Source organism: Nipponia nippon, unplaced genomic scaffold (genome assembly GCF_047370975.1).
Source record: "Nipponia nippon isolate SJK-2023a ecotype South Korea unplaced genomic scaffold, ASM4737097v1 scaffold_30, whole genome shotgun sequence".
Classification (NCBI taxonomy): domain Eukaryota; kingdom Metazoa; phylum Chordata; class Aves; order Pelecaniformes; family Threskiornithidae; genus Nipponia; species Nipponia nippon.
The window spans coordinates 1,729,228-1,746,864 of NW_028262348.1; the positions used below are offsets into that span (position 1 = coordinate 1,729,228).

General features: G+C 45.5%; 1 protein-coding gene and 1 long non-coding RNA gene across 2 annotated transcripts in view; both read left to right on the top strand.

Annotated features, from left to right (window-relative positions):
- Positions 1-17,637, top strand: part of SPPL3 (signal peptide peptidase like 3) — a 67,087-nt gene that overhangs the window by 408 nt on the left and 49,042 nt on the right. The window contains exons 2-3 of the mRNA XM_009463755.2: positions 411-491; positions 1,282-1,356. Coding sequence (XP_009462030.2) covers positions 463-491; positions 1,282-1,356 — 104 coding nt within the window. The 5' untranslated portion in view covers positions 411-462. The remainder of the gene's footprint in view (positions 1-410; positions 492-1,281; positions 1,357-17,637) is intronic.
- LOC148054391 (uncharacterized) lies at positions 6,752-8,634 on the top strand. The gene is made up of 2 exons (XR_015707261.1): positions 6,752-7,147; positions 7,782-8,634. It is a non-coding gene; the product is annotated as an uncharacterized LOC148054391 (long non-coding RNA).

The following is a 17,637-nucleotide window of genomic DNA, read 5'->3' on the forward strand; positions in this document are numbered from 1 at the left end:
GATTCTGTCATACTGCGTTACTTATTTCTGCGTGGTTTTGGCATTGTGATTTCTTTTACCTAAACTAAGATGGAAAATATGACCATTGTTCTTGTTCAAAAGATTGTCCAGTCTGTGTTCTGTAAGTCTATATACCTGGTGAATGCTTGAGGGGGGATGGAGACACAGACCCTTAAGTTTAGACAAAGAACAGCGATATTTGTCAAGGGAAACTGTAAAGAGAGGAAAACATAGCAACAAATTATCTGTCTGTATTGTGTGGTTTCAAGGAGTCCTTACGCACCAGAAGTCCTGTTGCTTCTGCTTGCCTTGAAGGCCTTCATCTGCAGAGGCTTTTAAAACAGCCTGTCTTGAAACCAGTGAACTTTGAAGTCTATAAAAGCAGACACGAACATCTGTTTGTATGTTAGGACCTCACTGGACGCTACAACTGGATGCCATGTGGAGAATCCCTAGCTGATTATGGAAACCTTTCAAATACTGAGGAGGAGGTAAATATTCTCTATCACTTTATCCTGAAGGGCTTTTTCCCTTGGTCTATTAGAATTGTCCATTTTAAACTGTAGGAGCCTGGACAACTAAGAAAACAAGAAGCAAACTTCTACACCGTTAACTTTACATTCACCGTAAGCTGCCAGACTGTGCTAGTGAATGGTTCAGCACTCCGTTAACTATTTCAGATTCTTCAATGCAGGAAAGCCAGCAAGCGTTTCAGCGTTTCTGGGGTGTTACAAATCGCTAGCGGTCAGACTGAGCATTTGGGAAGCAGGAAGGAGAATCCTGCTGCGAATTAGCCAGCACTCCTGTTTTATACCCTGGCACTAAGGATCGCAATATCCTATTTCTGATTATTACAAGTGCCACAATATGCAGTTGTGAGGTAGTAAGACTAGCAGAGGTGAAGGGTGGAAGCTGCAAAGGTTAACCCGCTAGATCCTAGTGCCAGTAGTAGAGCAAGAGCTAAACTGTAGAATGCCATAATCCAGACAGTGTTCTCCTGTAACTGAATTGTCCGCAGGGATTTTGCCTTGAGGATGACTATTTGTAGGAAAAGGTCTTGGTTTTGCTATACCCGTTTTCATCCATTGCCAGTGCTTAGTATATGGTGATTTCCCTGATTGCAACAATTTGCTGGGCCATGGCTTGATTCTCAAGTCGCCCTGACTAATGTGATCTTGGTAACTGTGATAGGGGAAACTTTTGAAGACTGAAGACACCGAGTGATACTGGCTTGGTTTTCTCATGTTTGCAGTATCTGGTTTTGTATTTTTTTTCCTGCAGAATTGCTTGTTTTTCCTTAGGCATAACTACTATGGTGGTTGAGACCCCTAAAGTTCAGTGCTTCGTTGACAAGAGGTAGGCAGCTTTACAACACTAGACTGGTCAGCTTAATAGCAGGCTCAGGAACAATGTTACATTAACAAATCAGTTTGGATCCAGACTGGAGAAACATATCAATTAGTAATCACAAGAAGTCTGATTTCTATTTTATTTTAACGGCAAACTTAATATATTAAGATTATTTAAACATGTTCGACTGTTTTGCATTGTCCTATGTACACTTAAATACAACTTCTATGCTTTTTTTTTATGATTTTCTTCTTTTCTTCTGAAGTAGCAGACGGTCTGATAACGCTGTGTGACAGCTATCTCGTAAAACTGGGTTCCTGTCATTCTCCAGTATCCTTCCAGGCAAGGATGTCTTGGGTTCCTCTAATGGAATTCTATTTTATTGGTAAATAATCGTCTGTCTTGCTTAAGTGTTCCAGTGTAATCCCTTCTCCCCTACATGTAATAAAGTAGTTGAATTACTAATTAAGTGGATTACTTAACCCTGAGAACGACTGCATGAAAGTCCAAATGGGTATGCAATAGGAACATTATTCTTATTTTAGACCTATTGGTCTGTATTCTGCTTAGTACACTAGGGCAAAACCGAAGTCATGGATAGCAGCGTCCTGTGAACAGAATGGAAGGCAGAATAGACTCCCAAAGCCTGACTTCTTCTATCAACACCATTTTTACCTTTGATGTTTTCATTTTGTGAATTATATCCATTATTAAGTGTACATGATGAAAAATATAGTAATTTGCTGGGATAAAGCCAATGTAATGAGGCTTCAAGGAGCATACAGAGAAGGAAAAAACCCTAAATATGTTTATGATAAAAGCGCGAGCAGAGGGAGCCCGTATAGTTCCCTGAATACAGTGGTGAGATTGCTATTGGCAAAAGAAACACAGAGAAATGGTTCTTTTAATAATTCTTTACCATTTTACTGTTCTTCCTGCTGAGACTGCTAAATGCTTGATTGGTCTGAATGACATTAACATCATCCCCTCCTCGAAATGGGAGAGCTATTATTATAATGTTCGCCCTTATTTCTGTGGTTGGGGAAAAGAAAGCTATGCAAGTACCCAAACTGATTATTATTTGTGCATTGGGAGCTTAGTCCCAAATGGCACACAGGAGCGTGAAAAATCTGAGATAATTGTCATTTATGTGTTGTTTTCGTAGGGTTGGATTTCAGCTATTTGTGCAAACCCCGAGTATCTCAGTGGGAAAGGACTCACTTGAATACATGGCTTTAATGTTCCAAATATATACCCATTTACATTTTAATTTAGTAGTCTTTGTTGTAAATATGTGATTGTAATTGAAAATGTGATTTTAGAGAGAAGCTGGTGCCTCCTTCCGTACGTTCAGTAGTACAACCAGAAGCAGAACAACCTAAACCTTCAGAGCCAAGAAAGGGGCAAGGCTGCCTTTTGACTGAGACACTGGGCTAACTTCCCCAGTTTCTCCTTGCCACTGTTTGCAGGATTCAGTTGCATCCAGAAGTGGTGTTCTCCTCTCTGCCTCCAAAGATGACATTTGTTAAGCTTTGGGAGTCTCGGTGAGAGTGAGGTTAAGGTGTAACAACCATTAAGAGCTGGAAGCATGGTGGGGTAAGGCCATAGGGCATAAGGGGTTTAAACGACAGGCTGCCTGTCCCTGCATTCCCGTTCCTGGCGGGGGAGGCAGGACTGCGTCCTTCTTCCCAGCCACCCACCTGCTCCCCCTCCACCTACTGTTTCTCCCGTCAGGGTGAAGATGAGATGGGAGAGCAGGAGCAGCTCTGGAGTTCAGTTAAGGAAGGAGTTTCCCACTAGGTGGTAGTGAAGAGAATGGTGTCGCACGTACTGGTCAGTGCACGTTTCAATTACTTATCTCGAGGGGAATCCCACAAGGACCTTACAAGCAGAACAGAGGATAGCCTGGCGGAGCTCTGAGCTACGCTGTCGAAACTGGATCTCCTGATTTTTTTTATTTTTTTTTTTTTTGCCTTCCCTTTCCGCTCATTTCCATGCTATTTGTTCCTCCCAAAACCAAGCAGGGTTGACAACTCTACCTGTCACGTCCTTTCCTGAAAGGCAAAGTGTCTACATGAAGCTACTCTGGTTCTCTTTCCACCTCCGTTATAGCAGAATCAAGACATGGTTAGCTAAATGTCATCTAATGACATTTAAGCAATTTGGAGGTGAGGAGTCTGTAGCCAGTACTTTCATCTGATTTTTCTCCACCACACTTGCCTCTGGGAGCTACCCTTCCAAACGCAGAAAGAAAAAAAAACCCACCTTATTTTTGTTTGCTGCTAGTTTTGAAATACCTTGACAGGTCTAAGTAATGCATGAGTCTACATCAAAGGTTCCAGACGGAACAGGTATTTCGGAAGGACTTTGTAATGTCAGAGTAAACTGTCACTGACATTCAGAGTGAAGCTCTCTTGTAGGTCCAAAGAAAGGCTGTACAAAAGAGATGCCGAGAAAATTATCTGGGGAATGCAAGCAGTGCTCCAATTTGCAGTAAGAGCAGATGCTGGGTCTGCAAGGAGGAATAAATTTCTCCTGTCAATTCATCCCACCGCTATCCTGTAATGCTACAGCAAGCTTGCGAAATCATTCAGTAGTCTAGTCACAAAGCCTGAGATGCTGAAAAAAATTATACTTTAATTGCTCATCAACTATAAATTATTTGTGCCAAATTAATGTGCTGGAAATTTTGCAAGACTGAGAAATTGGAAGCTATTTCAATACGGACGCAAAGCAGGGATATTGTTTCATAGATACCAGTATCAGTTTTACATCCTATTCTCACAGGGAAAAAAAAAAACAACTAAGAAAGGCTCTTTAGTACCAAGACAAGGCTGAAGCACTGATTTATCTTTCCCTGCCTTGATTCAAAAGGATGGAGAGGTTCTTTTTCCCCTCTTGCATTTACTCTGTCATGATCAGTGAAAAGGGCGGCATAAGCAAGCATCCCAGAGACGCTGGGGTTGCACCGCAGCGGAGGGAGGATTCCAAATTATTTGTCTGTTTTCTAATTGTTACTGTAGATTTTTCTGCTGTGCTGAGGGAGAATAAAGGCAGGGGACTTCTCCATTGTGCAAGTGCTATGCAGAGCCCGCGCATTTTTTTTAACAGGGGATGTGTATGTGTGGGAACACCAGAATTTCCCCCCAAACCGATGGACGAGGCTGTGTACCCCGCAGCTCCAGGTTCCGAGCTTGACTCGCTCCTCCCTCCTTGCATCGTACCCACCAAAGCTCTCTCTCCCTGCTGAGATGGGCGCAAGCACTGTGCGTGGGCTGTAAGTTGGAGAGCAAAGAGCTACGTGGTCAAATAGGGGAGAAGGTTTCTCAAAGTAGCCCAGCCTGAGCTGGATGAGAGGAAACGCTCGCCTTACTCGCCATCTAATCCTTCCAGGGCACCCGGCTGCCGTGACTGACCCCAGCAGGGATCCCAGCAAGCCAGTCAGTCCCGGAACTTTGAGTATTTCTACCTCGTACCTGACAAATCCGATTCTCAAGCAGATTTTACTAAGTGGGTAGAGTGCTGATTATGTCAGAAGCTCTAAGGTCATTCCTGTCCATGAGGCCAAAGGGCTGTGAAAAGCGGAGACGCTGAGGTGTGACAGCCACCCGGATCACTTGTTTCCAGCGCACGAAGGTACAGGCGTGCGGGGGGGAGAAGCCTTCCAAGTCCAGCCCCATCTTACCAGCAGCACTGTTTAACCGAAGCAGAAGAATCCCAGGCGCTCCCTCCGCTGAGACCGAGGGAGTCTGCCTTGGACAGGCAGCGTCCTCCTCCTGCCGTGCCCCAAAGCTTCAGGCGGCTGGAACCCGTTCCAGTTTCCTCTTCACCGATGAAGGAACCGCGCCAGCAGAGGTGAAGCGAGCCACCCAAGATGGCACAGACAGCTGCTAACAGAACTGGGAAGAAACGAGCCGTTCCTTACTTTTAATCCTGTGTCATGACTACACACCAGCCCAAGTTGGTGGTTTTTTTTCCATTTAAGAGAATAAATGAGATGGACAAAACGGAAATCATTTATTCAATCCAGTAACAGAAATAGACTAAAATAAAATCAAAATACCATTTTAGAGGCATCTGGCATCTCTGTAGATGCAATGAGAATGTCCCATTAATTTTTTGAAGCATTTAGCAAAGAAGATTTCAGCAAAATTATATTAAGGCACGCAGTTTCTCCATACTCCTTTTTATTTTAAAAACAAATGCCTATTTTTACCAGATCCAGGCATTGTTCTTCTATTTCTATTTAATGCAGTGACATCACCTCCAACTGTAAGTTAAAACTGGCTCTTCCCCCTCCCACGCCGCACGGAACAACGACCGAGGCCCTGCTCCGCTCCGCGCAGCCCCGCTCGCGCGCTTGCTGCGGCCAAGTAACGGGGGGCAGGGGTTACTCAGGCGAGCAAACCTACGACCAGACACCGGTTCCGCATTTGGCAGAAACGTGATTGAGGACGGGGGATTTGGCAGCGGCACCCAAGAAACCGGGGAGGAGAGGGACGAGACCGGTATCAACGGCTGCCAGTTCCTCTGCCTGGGACGGGCACGGGTTTAATGTGGGGCTGGGGATAAGGCGACGCATATGATTTTTATTTGGTCAAAGTACCTTTCATGATTCATTCATGTTATTTTCCTTAAAAATATGTTGAGCGTTTAACCCTATTTATTTTACTTGCTTTCTTTAAAAGATAACAAAATCGAAGGTAGAGCAACCTCCAGAAACACAGCGTGAGTTTAAGTCGAACACTCCAATTTACGAATTATCGTACCTCAACGCTGCCTGTACCACCCAGCCCTCCTCCCCCCGCAGCACCGCCCCGGCCTCCGCAGGGAGCCCCGGCCTCCTGCCGGCGGCCGGGCCCGGGCAGCGGGCGGAGCGGCCCTGCCCCGCCTCAGCGGCCCGGCCCCGCCGCGGAGCCCCCGCCACCTCCCGGCGCCGCTTGCCCAGGCGCGGCGGGCCCGCGGGAGCAGGCGCCTCTGGCCCGCGGCGCTGTCCCCCGAAGCCCATCGCCTGACCCCGGCCCCGCGGGCGGGCTGCGGGGAGGGAAGGGCCCGGGGGAGCAGTCGCGCTTCCCCGCCTGAGGCTCGGAGAAGCCCCCAGCCTCAGAACGCGCCCGCAGCCCGGCTCCTCTGGCGGAGGGAGCTCCGCCTCTCCCGCCCGCTGCCGGCGCACGGCGGGGAGGCCGCAGCGGATCCCGCCCGCGGGGCCGAGCCGGAGCGGCGGAGCGAGGCGCGGCCGGGCCCGACAACCAGCACCCCGCCGCCTGCCTCGCCCACAGCGCCTGCGCCCGCCCGGCGCCGCCGGCGGCACGTGAGCGTGTTGTGGGCACGTGACCCCGCGCGCCGCCCGGCCCCGCCCCCGCCGTGCGCGAGCGCGGGGACGCGGCGCGGCCTGGCCTGGCCGCCCGGTGCCCGCCGCCTCCCCGCCCCCGCCCCGCCCCTCGCCGCCGCCGCCGCCGCCGCCGCCGCCTCGCCGGCCATGAGGCCCAGCCGGCGCCCCAGCGCGGCCCTGCGTCGCGGCTGCTGAGCCTCCGCCCTCCCCGCCACCACCATCGCCCTCGCCGCCATCCCCTCCCCGCCCGGGCGGGGACCCCCCCTTCGCTCCCCTCCCTCCTCACAGCCGCCGCCATGTTGGGCCGGGAGCCGCAGCGGGGCCGCCACTGAGCCCCGGAGCCTGCGAGGCGGAGGAGGAGGAGGCGGAGGAGGAGGCGGAGGAGGAGCCCGGGGCCCGGCCGCCCCGCACAGCCCAGCCGGCCGGCCGCCCAGCCGCAGCCATGGCGGAGCAGACCTACTCCTGGTGAGCCGCGGGGCTGAGGCCGGGCGCTGCGGGCCGCGGGGGGGGGGGGGGAGCGGCCCCGGCGAGGGCCGGGCCGGGCCGGGCCGGCCGCAGGGGGGTTGTTCCGGCCCGGCCTCCTTCCGGCCGGCCCGGCGAGGAGCGGGTCCCCGCCGCGGGGAGGGGGCCGCAGGTGCGGGGGGTGTGCGGGGAGGCCGGCGGCGGAGGGCGCTGGGGCCGAGGGGGAGCTGGCGGCGGAGGGGCCGCGGCCTGAGGTGTGAGCGCGGCTGAGTCGGAGGGATCGGGGGGAAGGGAGGGGGGGCGGCGTGCGGGCGAGGGGCTGGGGTGGCTGGGCTGTGAGGATCCCCCCCGCCGGCCGCCGGGGGCGGGAGGGGATCGCCGTGAGCCTCGGCGCGGCTGTCATCCTTCCCTGCCCCGGGGGTCTCCCCAGGTGAGCCGCAGCTCCGCCGGGCTGGGGCCGGTGCCCCGCCACCCTCTGGGCCTGGGGCAGGGACGGGACCTGCCCTCACGCTGGAGAGGCTGCAGGTCATCTCTCTGCCTGAAGGGAGATTTAGGTCGGTACAGGCTGGCTGGTCGGTCCGTGGCGTGTGCGTGTGTGTGTTTTCACCTGGTGACAATAGGCTTGGTCTGTGTACAGGAAATAGAACGAGGAGGAAGAGACCAGTTCCTGTGGGAAGACACGAAGCAAATGAAGTAGAGGGCATTTTTTTCTGTGTCCTGACACTGTCTCGGGCCTAGCTGGCAGTGGATCAAAGAGACAGAGTTCGGTCTCTTCATATAATTCTGCTTTTTCGTATTGTCACGGATCACAACCAAAATATCTCAAGTAATTTACCTGTGCATCAGCTCTATTGACCTGGCCACTGCAGCAATTCCGTTGTGGTACTCTTACTGCATTTTAAATCCACTCCAGTGGTATCATCCAGAGTTGTTTCTTAGGTTTTTTTGAAAAAAGTTACAATATCCATATTAAAACAGGAGTTAAATCTCAGGTTTTGACCTTGGTGTGTGCTGAATGTGGAGAAGGGATTGAACGTGCAAGGAATATTCCTGTTCTGAATGGTTCTGGAAATCTTTCCCATTACTTTTTCAAAACTTGGAACCCAAAGGGGATTTCAGTTCTGCCACATGCTGAGACTTTGGCAGCCCCTTCTCCCATCTTCTGTCACTTCTCTGGCAAGAACCATATGTGTATTGGTCTTTTGCTTTCTAGATGTTCTTATCTTGTTTCACGAGCTCGGTTCAGGCAGTGGTCTGCTCTGCTTTAAAGCAACAGCAAAAAGACAACTTCTTGGACTTACAGGAGTAACTACGTGTTGTTACAGTAAGTGAATGTTGGTCCAGATTTAGGCAGTTTAATGTAGTTCAATTAGATGTGTCGGGTGAACTGTTGTCTTAGTGTGTTTTAATTGCAGAATGAAATTATAAATTTGTAAACTACTCCGGAATTTGTCAGCGCTCTTTAAAAAAATAAATGAAACAAAATGTCAGTTGTGCATTATTTTGATCTTTAACTCCCTTGCTTTTTTGAATGAGTGTCTTTGCCATAGTAGTATTCTAAGGGGAAGGTTTTTAACAGAGGCTGGGAGGAGGATTAACTCTTTAGGTTGTGCATTTTAGGGGAGTGAAGTTGAGATTAAGTTGTTCTTCACTGCTTCCTCGGTAGATCACAAGAATGGTAGTTCTTTCTTACACTATTGAGGCTGTAAGAGAACAAGGATATGAGGCTTATGTCTCAAAACACTGTAATTTTGTGTCTATGGTCACTAACGTGTCCTCACGTTTTTGAGGTTTCTGTCACTTTGCATTTTGACCCATGATCAGCGTTGTCCGGGAGCTATGGAAAGAGCAAAAATCCAGTTTCAGACTAAGGAGTCCTGTTCTATAACTTGTGCGCTCTTCTCTGTGGATGCATGTTTAATTACTTACACGTCTATCAACAATCTTGTGTTTGTTTCTTTTTAATTATGGTAATGCCGCTTAGCATAAAACTGGCTAGTGCTTTAGTGCTTTTAGGAAAAATGCACATGTTGTCAGCTGAAGAAACCGGTACTTCTAGAAAAGAATTGTACAGAATTGTGTCCAGTAATTAGTGCTGTTGTACAGTTTTGAAGTTGGCAGATCGCATCCCGTCCGTTTGCCGGACCCGGTACTTTTTCTGTGTTGCAAAGGCTGTCTCAAAACGAGTACTTTCCGTGTTCCTCAGTGCAGTGTCTAGCTGCTGTGCGGATACCTTATTTGACATCTGAAAATACATAATTTGACATTAAGAAAAATCCTTTCACGAACCTGTGTTTGTGTGGATGTATATTGGTTCCTGGCCCCAGTAGTGCTTCCCTTTTGTCCAGGAGGGTAAGGCTTGATTATGCCTCTTTTTGTGCATAACTATCAACGTGCATCATAGAATCACTGTAGCTTCAAAAGACATGATAAAGGTTTATTTGGGGGTTGATTTTTTTTTTTTTTTTTTTAAATGGGCTCAGATGTGTTAGAAATACCTTGTAAAAAATGTACGTGCAAGCTATGATTACTGGAGGTTAGCATTGTCAAACACACAAAATAGGGTTTTTTTTCAGTGATTGATGTCTCTGTTAATGATGTTATTTTGAAGAGATGGGAACTAATTCTCATTTTGCTCTATTTATCATTTTCAAAGTATGAATCTGAGATTTTAAGATGGGTTTCTATTTTTCTTTTATTTACCCAATGAAATTGGTTGCAATTACTTTCTTTTATTAAGATATTATAAGAAGGCGGTACTTATACGCTTTTTCCCCATCCCTTTCATAATTTTTAACGCGTAAGTTGTCTTTTGTCACTACTCTTGTGAGTTATTTCTTGCAACAACCTCTTCTCCTTTTTTTCTTCAGCAATGCCCACACCTATAACCGCCGGTGCTTTCATTTAACTCTTTTTTAATGTCTTAAATAGTCTTGCTGACCCAGTATTTCGGATATGTGTGTTATCCCTGAAAGGAGGCTCTACTGAGAATTTTGCTGGTGAAACTGAATACTGTCATCCTGGAAAAACTAATTTTAATATGAAGTGTGGGATAAGTGCCAGATGGAAATACTCTTTCAAAGGATATGCACTTAAAAAAAAAAAAAAGGGTGTTTGAATAAAATGCTTGTCAGTAGTGAGTAGAGAAACTTTCCTTGTCAAGTACCTGCAATAACAGAAGGAAGTTGTGAGAGCTATGTATTATGCTGCTGTTACTCAAATCTGCAAGCCACAGAGGAACATGACTGCTGCATCGCAAGGTTGCTCACGATTTTCTAGATTAAATGAGAGCTGAAACTAATTTCCTGCGAGTGGAATGGATTGGGAGAGGAGGGAGGCTGCGGAATACCCGTTTTCCCTTTGCTTCCTGCCTGTGCTCCAGCAAGGAAATGGGACTGGGTAGCGACAAAAGTTCCTGCTGCAACAGGGGAGGGAGTAAAAAATGGGAAGAGCTGTTTGCCCATCACGAACGTATACATGTATGAGTAAGAGATTAGTAAATGCCAAGGATTTTATCTTCGGGCACCAAGCTGATGGAAGTATTACAACAGATGAATGTGGAAGCAGCAGGACCTAGATCATGACTTTGTGAAATATTTGGTCGTTCCTTAATTTCTAGCACCTTGTGGGGAGATTTTTGCGCTGGATCCTATTTAGAGGGCACAGCAGCATGCATATGTTGTTTATCTTCAGTTAGTAGGTGTTTAGTGTTTTTCAAGGCCTGATGTAACACCCCCTCCCTTTTCACTGTTGCCCAGGCTGGCAATAGAGATTGCTTTGTTCTTTTTTTCCCCTCTGAATGCACAAAAGATTTTCACAGCTTCCTTCATATGTGAAGAGAGGAGGAGAAGGAGATTTCTACACCAAAACCAAATATATTTTTAATTTTTCCTTTCCCAGAGTGTTGTATAAGAGTAATGTGGATTACAATGCGTGCGTGTCCTGTCAGGGTGGTGATTAGGAGGCAGACTGGGAGAGTAAGCTAAGAGCAAAGAAAGAAGCTGCTGTATTGAGTCACTAATCTTAAGAACAACTGAACTCCCTCTTAAATGTTTTAATCAGTGGAATGATTCTGGTATTAGCCATCAAATGTTTGATGAGTGAAATGGTGATATATTTAGAAGCTTCTCTACGTAATGCAAAGGGTGTGGAAATTAAGTCTAATGATGTGTCAGAGTAATCAATAAAGCTACTGGGTTCTGGAATAAGCGTACATGTACAGTGCTGTCTTTCCTCCTGGGAGAATTCACATCGGTTGGTGTTAAAAGTCCTTCTAGATTCAGAGGTCTGAGAATTTGCTTTCGTTGCATTTGAGCATTTAACATGCTACTGCCATGACTTAAAATACAGTCTCTTCCAGAAGACTGAGGTAGTGCTTTTAAGTCTTAGTTGGCTGGATTAGATGTGTATGTGGGAGGGCAGGGAGTAAGAGAAGCTACAGCTTGTTGACAGAACTTGTCAAGTACTAGTAAAATCGTTTTTTGCATTCAAGATTTTTACTTCCTTTGCTCCGTTTAGGTTGAGAGACCTTAACTGGCTAATTAGGGTGTTTTGAGGATGGGAGGCAGTTTACAACAGAAACAAAACAATCGTTCACCTGAATTTTTAAAGTATTGCGCTTTTTAGGCGACAGATTGTGAAGCATGTAGATGAAATTCTGTTGTGCGTGTATTGTCTCAAATCTTTCATGAAAGCTTGGCATACAAATATGGAGTTTGGCCTTCAATCGTACATTTTTCAGGAACTGAAATTTCTATTTTAACAATTGTTAGAAGCCTCCTGAGGACAGGGATGTCATTGTATGAATATACGTGAGTATCTGGCATCAGAAGAGTGACTTAAACCTCAGTAAATTTGAGAATATCTGGTTTGTAGTTAATATGTTTGTCTTTCAGCACCAGTCTCACTTCACTTGTTTGCTATCCTCCCTCTGGCTTTTGCTGTCTCAGACTGTATGTCATGTAGGCAGGGACTCTCTACAGCACTGGGCTGAAAGACAAATAAGGCAAAGAGCATGGGATTAGTTGAAGTTTACAGTTTACTTGAATGTAAATATATATAATGACTCTGATTAGCAAAGGGAGAAAAAATTTCCCGCTTCAACGCGAAGGCTGTATTTACTAATCTATTAATAATTCTTCAAGAAAAGTTTAAAAGTGAAGAACTTAAATCAATGTTTTCTTGGTGCTGGTGTGCACTACCTATTTTAATTAAGATTTCTGTCCGTTCTGCCTTTAGCCTTTTCAGGTTACTGTGGCGGCAGAAGTCAACGGTTCCTTGCTTTTCACCCAGTGATTAGAGAACTCGTCCAGGACATAGGAGATCAGTTCACCCCCCAGGGTTTCTGACCGTGCATCTCTCACCTTCCAGGGGAGTGCTCTCATCACCAAACAATGTGTTACTCAGAGGTTGCGTGTCCTTTTAAGTCTGTTTCACTTCATATGGAATACTGCAAATATTTGCTGGGCCAGGAAGCAGGCATGCCCTTCTGCCTTAATGATCCAAATACTGATTTGGGATTGGCGGGGACCTGGGTTCCGCTTCCTGCCTTGGTCAAAATGGAGTTTGGAAGACCGAAGGGGTTGTGGTCTATGGGGGTAGTTCAACCTTTCGTCTCCAGAAAAGCATCCTGAATTCCCACAAACAGAAGAAAACCTGAGTATGATTTCCTGTGTCATAGCTAAGTGAGCTGTTAGGTATGTCACTGCCTTTTCTTGTGTTTTGTGTCAGGTTCGATGAACCTGAGAGCATCTCTTTCTTTTATTGAAGGGTGTGATCCAATAAAGTAATGGCTTATTTTGTGCACTTTGGGATTTTGGTATGAGTTAAGCAACCTGATGCTGTTGGAATTTGAGGAATTGTGTGGGGACCACTAGACAGGCCAAGTTAATTGAGGATATTAAATTCTTCTGAGATTAGATGTGTTTTGGTGAATACCGCAGTTTTAAATACTAGATTCAGGTGCTGAAATCTCTGTCATTAATCGTTTGTCACCGAAACACAATGCCAAAAAATGTGTACTTATGAAACCTTCCTACAAGAAGTACTTTGAAATACGTGTCATGCTTTTTAAAACGCAGTGATTTCAATTTCCTAAGATTTGGAAGAAGAGCAAACTTGATTCTGGTCTTTTTTAGTATCTCAGCTATTTTATTCATTATTTCAGTCATGGGATGTATCAACGTCTCTGGCGTAAGTGCCACCATCTTTATCGCCCTTTGACATTTTATGATGACTCTAAGCATTATAATATACTCTAAAAGCAAATAATTCACACAAGCCATTTAGTCAAACAGTCTAATTTAATTCTGGTGACCTCTGAGTAAGGTTTCCAGGAAGAACCGAGGCTGAAACTGGTAGAAGAAAATCATCGCGCGCATTTTCTTTTTGGTGCTACGTTGCTTTAGTGTAACTGATTTAAGATTAAAATTTGCAATGATTTAGCCGATTATGTGGGTTGAGTGAAGTGGAGTGAAACACAAGCTAGTGTGCTAGCTGAACTGGATCCAGGCAGTCAAACTGCCTTTGAAAGGGGATGATTTAATAAGATTAATGGAGCATATGTGTCATTGCAACATTTCCTGATCCCCTTTCTCCCTCTGTAATTCTTCCAAGGGTGCTAACGTTGATGATCTTTTCTCCTACATCTTTTAAAAGTGGTGTCTGTGCTGGAAATACTCTGATCTGCCAGACCAGGGTTCTCTTCTCACGGGCCATCTCTACAGAAACTCGTCTCTCGTGATACATTAAGTGTCTCTCTGTCCACCAGAACAACCACGATGAGATTATCCTGGAACTGATTAATTGTGTAGCTGTTGTGCTGTCATCTTTGTTATTAGATTCTGTTGAGTATTTCTTTTCAGGGCCAGGTCTAAGCCCGAGGTCCCAAATTCCCTTGGATAGCCTCCGTAGCTGTATGTCACATTAAGTGGCATGGTATAGACAGGGGTGTCGGAAAGTAAGAATGTTCTGCTGACTTTTTGGAAAGGTATTCTGTAACTGATAACTAATCAGTTAAACCAGAACATGATATTAGAAAAAACTTCTTCACTGAAAGGGCTGTCAGGCCCTGGCCCAGGCTGCCCAGGGCAGGGGCTGAGTCCCCGTCCCTGGAGGTATTTAAAAGCCGGGTGGACGTGGTGCTTAGGGACATGGTTTAGTGGTGCCCTTGGCAGTGCTGGGTTAACGGTTCGACTTGGTGATCTTAAAGGTCTTTTCCAACCTAAACGATTCTATGATTTTTAATGTCCTATGACAGCAAGTATTCAAAATAATGAATATATTAAATGAGACTATCCTTATACTTTGCTTTTGTGAGGACAGGGTTTAAGGATGGAGTGACTTGTTTTTTTCAGGATGTCTGTACAGAATTTTTTTTTAAATCATCACAGCTGGTGTCCTGAAGTAGAGGAGAATGCACTAAGAAAATTATTGTCTGTTGCGCAATCTTGTGCTTAAGATGCCTCCCTTGTTACTGAAGTTGCCCACGTAGAAGTTGGAGAGATATAATAATATCTTACAGTTTATATATGGTAGCATTTTCCCTAACCAGTGGAATCTGAAAGGAAAATGATGGTGTTTACCTCATTTCTTCTCTCCTCCTTCTTTCTGGAAACAGTATTTTCTTCTGTGTCTGTCAGGTTTGGTGTTACTCCTTTGCTCCCTGCAGCGAGTTCATAGGCTTGACCCAAGAAGCATCTGCCCACGCAGCACGGGTAGGTAGCTGAAGACTGTGAAATGATTCTCGTCCATTTTTATGCCTCAGCTGCATTTCTGCAGGCGTCTCACGACAGAGGTAGCGTGGGGGAAGCAGGAGGAGACCCAGGGGGTTCTACCCTCTGTTCACACACAGGCTTTAACTTTAGGCATGAGTTGGCAAGCTTATCTTCAGGAATGGACTTGAATCTAGATTATTCTTCAGTCCAGCTGCTAAAAGAAAAAAAAACGTGCTGTGCAGTGTGAACTACTGGCTTTTAAAGCCGAGACCCCTCCAGTCCTCTGGTGCTATCGATTAGTTCTACCTGGTCAGTGCTTTTCTGCTTGCTACTTTGTCTCGAAAGCCCAAATTTACTTTTTCATTCTCCTGTTTTTGGACAGAGGTATCTTTAAAAAGTCCTTTTGTTCATCTGATGACTAGTCAGAAGATAACTGCTAGTAAATTTACAATCGTACATAACTTTAAATACCTTTAAAAGTTTGGCAGAAGTTTACGGAGATGAATAGAAATGTTAAGGGTGGGTAGTGTTCCACTGAATCACAGAAGTTTGGGAACTCTTTGCTTACACCATTTTCTTATGTCAGTAGTACCACAAATAGCAACCTCATGCTAAAATAGCAAAAGCACTGAACAGATGGGTTCATGGTACAGCCCAGTTTCAGGTGGTACAAAAAATCAAGTGGTCTCAGCATGTAAATGTGGTGCACCTGTCCCTGCAGCAGAGACGCACAGATAGTTTTGCAGGGGGTTTCTCCACACAGGTTAAGCTAGTAGCAAGCGTATATCCTCAGGGTTTATTTTAATTTCAGGAGTTACTTGGATTAATAAGCTCAGTTTACTCTGCTTGAGATAGCGTAGCTTGGGCCAGAGCGAGCATTACAAAATGTTGGAGCTCTGCGGTAGTGCGATTAGCAGGAGAGAGGTGACCACAGGGGCTGAGTTATGGCTCTCCCTTCTGCCTCTCTGTTCTGGTGTCTGTGGCACTTAGCCATCTGCCATCCCTTCTTCTGTTGGATAGCTAGCTCCAATTTAAAACTTGATTTAAATTTATTTGGAAACTTCTGTAGCAGGTAGAAATTCAACAATAAATTCTGAATAATCATTGTAATTAGGATCAACCAGCCGTTGGTACAGATATGTTGGATGTATGAGACCAAAGCCGAATACGATGTTGTTATACAAAGGACTATTTTTACTAGTATAAATTTACCACTTTGAAGGCTACAGTTGTGATTTATCTCACCATCATCTGTGTCAGACCCATTTGGCAAGATAAAATAGGCGTAGCATAACTTTGACTTATTTAGTCAACGGGAAGTCCATTTTCCAGGTGACTGTTAGCTAAAGGTGAGGTTGGTGACATAGCAGGAGGCAAACAGAGCTGGATTATATGGATTGCTATAGCCTGTATTGCAGGCTGCTGAGGTGAGGTATGTCTGTGTCTTGCTTTCTAGGTTTGATGGTGCAAGGTCATTCTGGTCCTTTTTAGAAGTTCAGATTGGCAGTCTGTTTGCTGCAGGAAAGATTATCTGCTCTGCAAACTCTTTTCTTGAGGTGGCTGATCCTGGACCTTCACTTGGATAGCTGCTCTGAGAAGTTACCACAAAGGGCTAAAAGCTCTAGTGGGGAATATTAGGATCTCTGTAGGGTTTTGAAGATGAGGAGTAGAATCTAACTGAGCTTTATGTTGAAAATAGTTTAAAGAGATTTTCCTTTTTTGAGAGGAAAAAAAACACTTTAAAGCTAAGTAGTGAAGAGCTGGATTTTTTTAAAATTTTCTGCTAACTTGACTACTTCTAAAGCAGATGCAGCTGTAAGGAGTTGCAGATGGTACAGAACAGAAAGAACCTCTTTATCATATTTAAGTGCCTTACAAGAACCCCAATGTTAGTTTTCCAGCTAGTTACCTTTCTCTTTATTTTGTTATGTTTTTGCAGATGGAACATAAAAAAGAGCTACCTTAAAGCTAAATCAAAAGATGAGAAAAGTCTGCCATAAACCAGAAATACTGCTCCGCAGGGTGCTTTACTGGAAGAAGTTTCATAAGAATCCCAAAGCACCCTCTCCACAGAATGTGCCTACTTTTTGTTGTTGTCACAAAGAAAGGTTTTTAGATATTTGGGCTAGGATTTGTTGAAAACAGCCTCCATCTGTTCTTCTGCTACCTGTTTTTTGCACATGAAACTGAAACTGCTACCTTAAGCCTGACACTGCAGTGTGCTGATATACCGTGCTTCTCTTGCACGCAGGTTGTAAGGCAGCGATCAGGCCCTGTCCAGCCTGTCACAGGACGACGTCTCTCATGTACGTGGTGTGTTTATCTGTAAAGTGGCTGTATTTGTTGCTATCCAGACCTTTTTTTGAGTTTGCCTCTCTCAATTGGAGATAGGAAAACTAGGGTGCCCGTTTTGATGGGCTGCATTTTGTACTTTCACGTCAGCCGACTCCCCTCTCTTCACTTTGTGCAGTTGTGAATAGTCACGTTCGCGTCAGAATCTCATCAGCCATCATCTGACAACATTATTTTGTCTCGATGCAGACCGGGCGAGATGGACTGGCTATTTGGTAGCTTTGACTCATACAGGAATGTGCTTTGAACATGGTCACTGAAGATTCGTAGTTTGGTGCTAGTGGTGTTAATTCATTCTTTTATGGAATTTTTACGAAAATAGTGTTTAATTCTACCCAGGCACGTCATGATAAAGTATCTATCGTAATGCTGTGCTGTGTGGGTAAGTCAACTCATCAATAGCACTCAGAGCTTTTCTTTCTGTAT